Source organism: Protobothrops mucrosquamatus, unplaced genomic scaffold (genome assembly GCF_001527695.2).
Source record: "Protobothrops mucrosquamatus isolate PMUCROS unplaced genomic scaffold, P.Mucros_1.0 scaffold1729, whole genome shotgun sequence".
Classification (NCBI taxonomy): domain Eukaryota; kingdom Metazoa; phylum Chordata; class Lepidosauria; order Squamata; family Viperidae; genus Protobothrops; species Protobothrops mucrosquamatus.
This window is the reverse complement of record NW_015387876.1, coordinates 334236-342018: the sequence shown is the minus strand read 5'-3', so window position 1 is coordinate 342018 and position 7783 is coordinate 334236. Positions and strand designations below refer to the sequence as shown.

The window sequence follows — 7783 nt, the reverse complement described above, 5'->3', positions numbered from 1 at the left end:
CTCCCACAGAGTGGGTCTCCTCAGGGTGCCGTCGGCCAGACAGTGCCGGCTGGCGACCCCAAGGGGGAGGGCCTTCTCTGTGGGAGCTCCCACCCTCTGGAATGAACTACCCCCAGAGATCAGGGTGATCCCTGATCTCCCTTCCTTCCGCCGCGCCCTTAAGACATGGTTATTCCAGCTTGCAGGACTGGCCTAGGGGGAAACTTTTAGAGGGGGTTTTAATTATAATTTTAATTAGACCAATTACTAATATTTCCCTTTTAATTAACTTTTTAATCTGTAGTGTGATATTTTTTGTATTTTTATCCGGTTGTTAGCCGCCCTGAGTCCGCAAGGAGAAGGGCGGGATATAAATCTAAAAAATAAATAAATAAATAAATATGATGATCCATCCCTTTTTTTTGAAACTGTGTCTGTTGCTCTCCTCTTCCTCCTCTTTGTTCCTTCAGGTGTCTGTGGTGAAGAGTGAAGAAACCAAGATGCGCCAAGAAGATCTCAGCAGACTTTTGTATGAGATTCAAGTCCTCCGGAACCAGCAGGAGATGATGGAGTGTCAAGTTCAGGATGTGAAACAGTAAGTTGACCTCCCGGCCTTCAAACATACCGCTTGGCATTTGCCACAGGGCTTCATGGCATGCAAACATCAGCTTGGGGACGGCACCCAGCCTCCCCCATGGGCAGCATCTCTAAAGGCCATCAGAAGTGACCTAAACAGAAGTTCATTCCTTCTGGAGACTGTGACCTTTGGCCCTTGGTCTCAGGGAGAGCTACTGTCTAAGCCAGGGGCCGTCAAACTTGGCAACTTTAAGACTTGTGGACTTCAACTCCCAGAATTCCTCAGCCAGCACTGAGAATTTGTAGCTGAGGAGTTCTGGAAGAGACTCCTGCAGTAGACCACAAGCTGTCCAAATGGGCTGTACAGGTAGTCCTCCACTTACGACCACAATTGAGCCCAATATTTCTGAGAAACATTTCTTAAGTGGGTTTTGCCCCATTTTTACAACTTTTTTTGCCACAGTTGTTATGACAGTGATGTTTCTCTGTGTCGTGTGTGTGTGTGTGTGTGTGTGCGTGCGCATAATGGTATCTTTTTTGAGAGCTGAATGCAGCAAAATTTCATTTTAATGTAAGCTGATTAGTGTACATTTAAAGTGACAAACTATTATTCTAGTCTAGTCTAGTCTAGTCTAGTCTTATTATTCTATTCTATTCTATTCTATTCTATTCTATTCTATTCTATTCTATTCTATTCCATTCCATTCCATTCCATTCCATTCCATTCCATTCCATTCCATTCCGTATTTTCTATTCCATTCCATTCCATTCCATTCCATTCTATTCTATTCTATTCTATTCTATTCTATTCTATTCATTCCCATTCCCATTCCTTGGAATTAGATGGTCTTGAGGATCCCACAGTCAGCTGTGTGTTAGTGCGATAACTCTTCTCTCTTCAGGCAGAACGAGGTTTTATGGAAAGAAGTTCTGTGTCTCCGGCAAAACCATTTGCAGCATCAGAAGGTGATCAATAAGGTAATGAGGGGGTTGAGACTCATGGAGCACCAGTGAGATACATTCTCAACCCGTGGTGGGCTTACACTTGGGTTTTCTTAACTGTGCTTTCTTTGAGTAGATGTAGGAGAGGAGCAGGCAGAGCTGGTGGGGTGGAGTTAAGCGCATCACTAGCTTAGAATCCTTACATTCCCACAAGTGGTTCAGGTCCAGCCCCTCTTGAATTCCATTACTTACCTGGTGCCAATTTAGAACTGACTGGATCAGAAGACCTCCAAGGTCCCTTCCAGTCTATGAAATAACTGGGAAATACAGTTTGGGCAAAGCGGGTGCAGGCGTAGGTGCCTAGTTCAGAAGGCTGTCCCTGCAAGCAGAACGGGAACCCCAGGTATTCAGAGAGAGGCTGCCTTATTGGGTGCTGACTGATGTTTTCCCCAACAGCTGATTCAATTTCTGTTTGGCCAGCTCCAGCCCAGTCCCAGCAGTCCTGGGATAAAGAGAAAACGGTAAGTAGCCCCATGTGACACCTACATGGCCAAGGAACTCTTGTTGGGGGGTGGGGGGGCACTCTGCTCTTGCAAAGTGTGGAGCTGTTTCAAAGAGCAGAGCTAGTCATGGGACTTGGGCACTCTGGTGACCAGGATCTGAACAGGAGTGGAATTGATGAGTCAGAGCTGCTGACCTGGCTGATTCAGGGCCCTTGGACAGCCACCCAGTCAGCTGCTGAGGCCTTTGTTTGGAAGCTTGCTGGGCTGAGGCAGAGGAGACCAATGGCCGGAGGGTTGGGATGGAGGCAACTGCTTCATGAACCCCACCCCACGGGATTAGTTACTCATAGCTCTGAGAGGGTAAGGGAGAGATACCTGGATTGGATTGAAACAATGTTATCTTGAGGTGGCTTTTGGATCCATCTCATTCATGGGGTGCTGTGGAAGCAGCCAAAGGGGGCTTGAGAATATTATGGGGGTCAGTGGGAGCAGTTTATTCATCCTTGAGCACTCAGTCTTGTTATAAGTGGGAGCAGTGTTTTTCCACACTTGGCAACTTTAAGATGGGTTGCCTTCCACCCTTGGAATTCCCCAGCCAGCAAGTTTTAAGGTGCAGACTTCAACTCCCATAATTCCCCAGCCAGCATGCTTTAAGGTGTGGACTTCAGTTCCCATAATTCCCCAGCCACCATGCTTTAAGGTGAGGACCTCAGCTGCCGGAATTCTCGTGTAGTCATGAAAATTCTGGTTCCAATTGTGCTCGTGAGCTGAAGTCTACCTGCATTCAAATAGAACAAAGGAGGGGGGGAACCTGCAAAAACAATAGGAAAATTATAGTGAACTATTAACATTATCTATAAAAGGGCTTTTTATACGAGTTTAATAAAACAGGTTCAGTAAAAGTTGTATTTCATTGTATAATTTTCCATACCTAGTCTATGTCCGTACACAGTCTATAACAGGGGTAGGCAACCTTGGCTCTTTTATGACTCGTGGACTTCAACTCCCAGAATTCCTGAGCCAGCATGGCTCAGCTTGGAAACCTCTCCCTTTTCCCTCAGTGTGGCTGGCTCAGGAATTCTGGGAGTTGAAGTCCATGAGTCATAAAAGAGCCAAGGTTGCCTACCCCTGGACTAGACCAAGGGTAGGCAACCTTGGCTCTTTTATGACTCGTGGACTTCAGCATGGCTGGCTCAGGAATTCTGGGCGTTGAAGTCCACGAGTCATAAAAGAGCCAAGGTTGCCTACCCCTGGTCTATAACCTCGCTCGTAAGTTACAAGTAGGATTAAATTTTCCATTTACTGAGTAAGCAAAATAAAAAGCACATACATTCATGGTATTATAAACGTAGCTAGAAAGCCAGTTTGGTGTTTAGGTTAAGGAACCAGGCTAAAAACCAGGCGACCAGGAGTTCTAGTCCCAACTTATGCACAAAGCCAGATGGGCGAGCAAGGGCAAATCTTGGCAAATCCAGACGATCACCAGGAGTTGAGACTAACTTGAAGGCACAATAAACAAATGAAATAATCCGTGATAAGGCTGTGGGAGCCACAGATCAGGATGTGGGGGTTAAACTGCTTTGCTTCTTATCCACCCATAGGCCTCTCATGTTGGATGACGGGAACTCTGCCCCACAGGTGACCAAATTCCGAAGACCTCTGCCTCTGGATCCCTTTCACGAGCCTTGCTACATTCAGTCTGTAAGTTTGGGATTGCGGTCCCTCCACTCTTTTGCTTCTCACCTGCTCTTGCTTTGGCTGACAACTGGTTTGGGACGACCTTCAGCTCTCTGTTGGCCAGGCAGCTGGGCAGCTGGTGACCTGAGGAGCTACTTCTTGGTCTGAAGCAAAAAATTTTATGGGATTGTAAAGGGTCTGTGCGAGTGACCTCCGGAGATGGAGGGAGAGCCACAGACAGGATGTCCATTCCGACGGTCGGGCCCACCCTGTGGTTATGTGACAGAAATTCAGCCACTCAACAACACGGCTTCATTTACAGCCATTTGCAGTGTGCTGCGGCCAAATGACCCTGTCTCACAACAGTTTTGCTGAAAACTGGAACTTCTGGCTTTTGGCCAAACTGTGCCCAAAGCAAACCATTAACTCACTTAAGGACTGTGGCTTTTGCTTAACGACTGTGGATTTGCTCAATGGCCGTGGCAAACGAGGTTGTAAGATCAAGTTGGTCATGTGAATGACCCATTTTGTGATTGTTGTGACCTATGACTGTAGTGGGCAGGCTTCATAAGTCAAGGACTACCCATATTCTTCCGGAGCTTCATCAGAATAACGAAATATACATATATCTTCTCTTCCCTGTTTCTAGCCATCTGCAGAACATGCCTCGTGTTTAAACGGCCCTGTTCTGAAAGGGGCCACCATTTCTGATGTTTCCGAAGCCACCCAGCCCAGTCCAGCACCTTTGCAGCTGCCTCCAGACAGCGAGAGGTAAATAATTACATGAAAATAGTAGGAAAATGGGGGAAAGCACAGCAGGGGCCTCTAAACTTGGCAACTCTAAGACTTGTGGACTTCAACTCCTAACCCTCTTGGCTCAGGAATTCTAAGAGCTGATGTCCACAACTCTTACAGTTGCCAAGTTTGGAGACCCCTGCTCTACAGGTAGGAAGACATCAATGAGATGTTCTTCTGTGGGATCCTTGCAGATGTTTTCATATGAAAACAGTTATTGGGACGTGTTTGGGCTGAGGAAGAGGAAGAGTCTGGAGCCAGTTGAGCAAAGAAAGGCAGAACATGGAGAGGACCTATTTTTCTTTCCAGGGAAACCGGTCTTTTGCTAATCAAGGAAGAAGCTTCTGGTCCAGACAGGAAAGCTGATTTCACAAGTCCTGCTGTTCCCTTGGTTGGCTACAACCCCTGTCCTGAGCCCCCTGTGCTGCCCATTACCGTGGTCCAGTCGGTCTTAGATGGGAGGACGAGGTGTGACGATCTGCAGCCAATGTGTTTGCAGCCCCAGGAAAGACGGTCGTTTTTGGACAGGTGAGGCACAGGTGTGCACCCAGCATTGCTGAAGTGCCAGCTTGAAGATCGCTCGAATTGAAAGTTTACTCCTGCTTTTTTTGTTCTCCTGACCTGCTGGAGATCATCCCATTTACATGTTTGAAATGTTGTGTAATATTTGGTAAGCTCTGACCCAAGAATGCTCCTATTTCATACTAGAATACCGAATGCTTGCGAGTTCTAGCTTTCGCATCTGAGAACTGGCGAAATTTCAGGAGAGAATACTGAAATACGTGGCGATTTGGCGAGAAGTTAGCTTTAACGTCCCCTGAAATTTATCTGGACAACTGTCTCTTTTTTGTGTGTGTGTTTCTCCAGAACAGTCATTCCTGATCTCTGGGACGGGGCTGATCTGAATTTGGAAGGCTTCCAGATCTTTCTAAGAAACCAGCAGTACAATGTGGAAACCACCAGATCTTTGGAGGTGAATCCCCTAAGCTGGCTGCGGGAATTCTGGGAGCTGAAGTCCCGCTCGTCTTAAAAGTTGCCAAGCTTGAAAAACCTTGGGTTAGAGACATCCACAAGAGGGGCTAAAAATAAAATATGGAGGTTCTACCTGTATGGCTGCAGGTAGTCTTTGACTTATGACCACAATTCAGCCCAAAAATTTCTGTTGTTTCACTTAAGAACAGAAATGTTGGGCTCAACTGTGGCCATAAGTTAAGTGAGTTTTGCCCCATTTTATGACCTTTCTTGCCACAGTTCTTAAGTGAATCACCGCAGTTCTTAAGTTAGTAACATGGTTGTTACTTTGCTTGTCAGAAGCAAAGGGGGATCACGTGACCACTTTGCTTGTCAGAAGCAAAGGGGGATCACGTGACCCCGGGACAAGCGTCTGAATTTTGATCACATGATCATGGGGATGCTGCAAAGGTCGTAACTGTGAAAAACAGTCATAAGTCACTTTTTGCCAGTGCCGTTGTAACTACGAGTGGTCACTAAATGAACTGTTGTAAGTTGGGGACCACCTGCATTTAAGGGAGTGGAATTCCTCCCTTCTGATGTGATTGTTGATGGCAAACTTGCAAGAGCTGCTTCGAACTCGGAACAGGCGTGTTTAGTCCAAAGGCATCCTGAAACATCCTGCCTTTGTGCTTGAAAGCAGTTTGCTGTGTCCCTTTTGGAGTGGAGAGAGGGTCAAAATCGAAGCGTCGGCGAGGGTTCGTCGCTGTGCATTTTACCCCAAAGGGAGCTGAGTATCTCTTTTCTTCCTTTATGATAGGCCTTCAATCCCATGATCCCTTCGAGTGAGTGGACTTTAAACGACGTGGAGGCTGATTTACCTGGGGTAAGAGACGGACCCGAGGGAGACCCAGGGAGGTGGTATTGCCTCAACCGAGGGTTAGCCTCAAGATCACATGAAGTGGCAGTACCACTTTATACTGCACTGGTGAGGCCAATTTGCAGTACTGCATCCGGTTCTGGTCACCACGATGTAAAAAAGATGCTGAGACTCTAGAAAGAGTGCAGAGAAGAGCAACCAAGATGATCAGGGGACTGGAGGCTAAAACCTATAAAGAACGGTTGCTGGAATTGGGTATGTCTAGTTAGGGGTCAGGAGACTAAATTGCCTGATGAGCAACTGAGGGAATTAGGTATGTCTAGACCAGGGTTAGGCAACCTTGGCTCTTTTATGATGCGTGGACTTCAGCTCCCAGAATTCCTCAGCCATCCACTTGTAACCACTTTCCCCTTGGCCTGCATTTCCATTAATGTTCACCTGGTCCAGTTTGCAGGTGGGCCACTGGGTGACCAAGGTGGCAGGACAGGCAGGAAGGCAGGAAGAAGCAGCAATGGAGGGAAACTTATCAAAGAGAGACCTAACCTGGAACTAAGGACAAATTTTCTGACTGTGAGAACAATTAACCAGTGGAACTGCTTGCCTCCAGAAGTTGTGGGTGCTCCATCACTGGAGGTCTTTAAGAAGAGATTGGGCAGTCATTTGTCTGGAATATGGTATAGGGTCTCCTTTTGAGTGGGGGGGTTGGATTAAAAGACCTCCAAGGGACCTTCCAATTCTGTTATTCTTATTCTGTCCTGTTCTGGATCAGCCAGTTTTATAAAAAAACATCCCTACCCCTCTCCCCTTTCCTTGGGCACTAACTCTGCATTGTTGTACTGTAGTTTGTGGTTTTTTTGCATCAGGCTGCAGATGCTCACTGTGGAACAACCGGAGAAGAGCACAAATAAGAAGCCCTCCTGAGGACTAGAACCTCGGCTTCAGTACCTCTTGCCCAGGAGCTGAATGTTTACATCTGGAAAACACGGCTTTGTCCGCTGGCTTTGTCTCGGATTCCAGTGACCGACCCACACCCATTTCCCAAGAAGAGACTATTTTTCTGACATATTCTTGTGCTGCTATTTTTACCAGTTCAGAACACTCTTTTTGAATGGAGAGCGCCATGCGTTCAACTGGTTTTTTGGGGGGAGGCCATATGCATTCAACTGGTTTGTTCTGCATATAGTCTAGTATTCTCCTCCATCTTGGTGCCCTCCAGACATTTTTGGATTACAGCTTCCTTCATCCACAGACAGCTCAGTTATTACTGGCAACCATATATTGTGTGTTAGCATATCTGTTTATCTAGGCCAGGGGTAGGCAACCTTGGCTCTTTTATGACTCGTGGACTTCAACTCCCAGAATTCCTGATCCAGCATGGGGAAAGCTTTGGCCCCTTCATGACCCGAGGGCTTCAACTCCCAGAATTCCTGAACCAGCATGGCTCAGCTTGGAAACCTTTCCCTTTCCCTTCAGCACAGCT

At 46.9% G+C, this 7783-nt stretch overlaps 1 protein-coding gene across 1 annotated transcript in view; it reads left to right on the top strand.

Annotated features, from left to right (window-relative positions):
• LOC107293763 (heat shock factor protein 1) overlaps positions 1–7211 on the top strand; it is a 12190-nt gene extending 4979 nt beyond the window's left edge. Inside the window, exons 4-11 of the mRNA XM_029285457.1 lie at positions 450–574; positions 1458–1533; positions 1954–2018; positions 3602–3701; positions 4327–4448; positions 5340–5445; positions 6244–6309; positions 7146–7211. Coding sequence (XP_029141290.1) covers positions 450–574; positions 1458–1533; positions 1954–2018; positions 3602–3701; positions 4327–4448; positions 5340–5445; positions 6244–6309; positions 7146–7211 — 726 coding nt within the window. The remainder of the gene's footprint in view (positions 1–449; positions 575–1457; positions 1534–1953; positions 2019–3601; positions 3702–4326; positions 4449–5339; positions 5446–6243; positions 6310–7145) is intronic.
• The last annotated feature ends 572 nt before the right edge of the window (positions 7212–7783 follow it).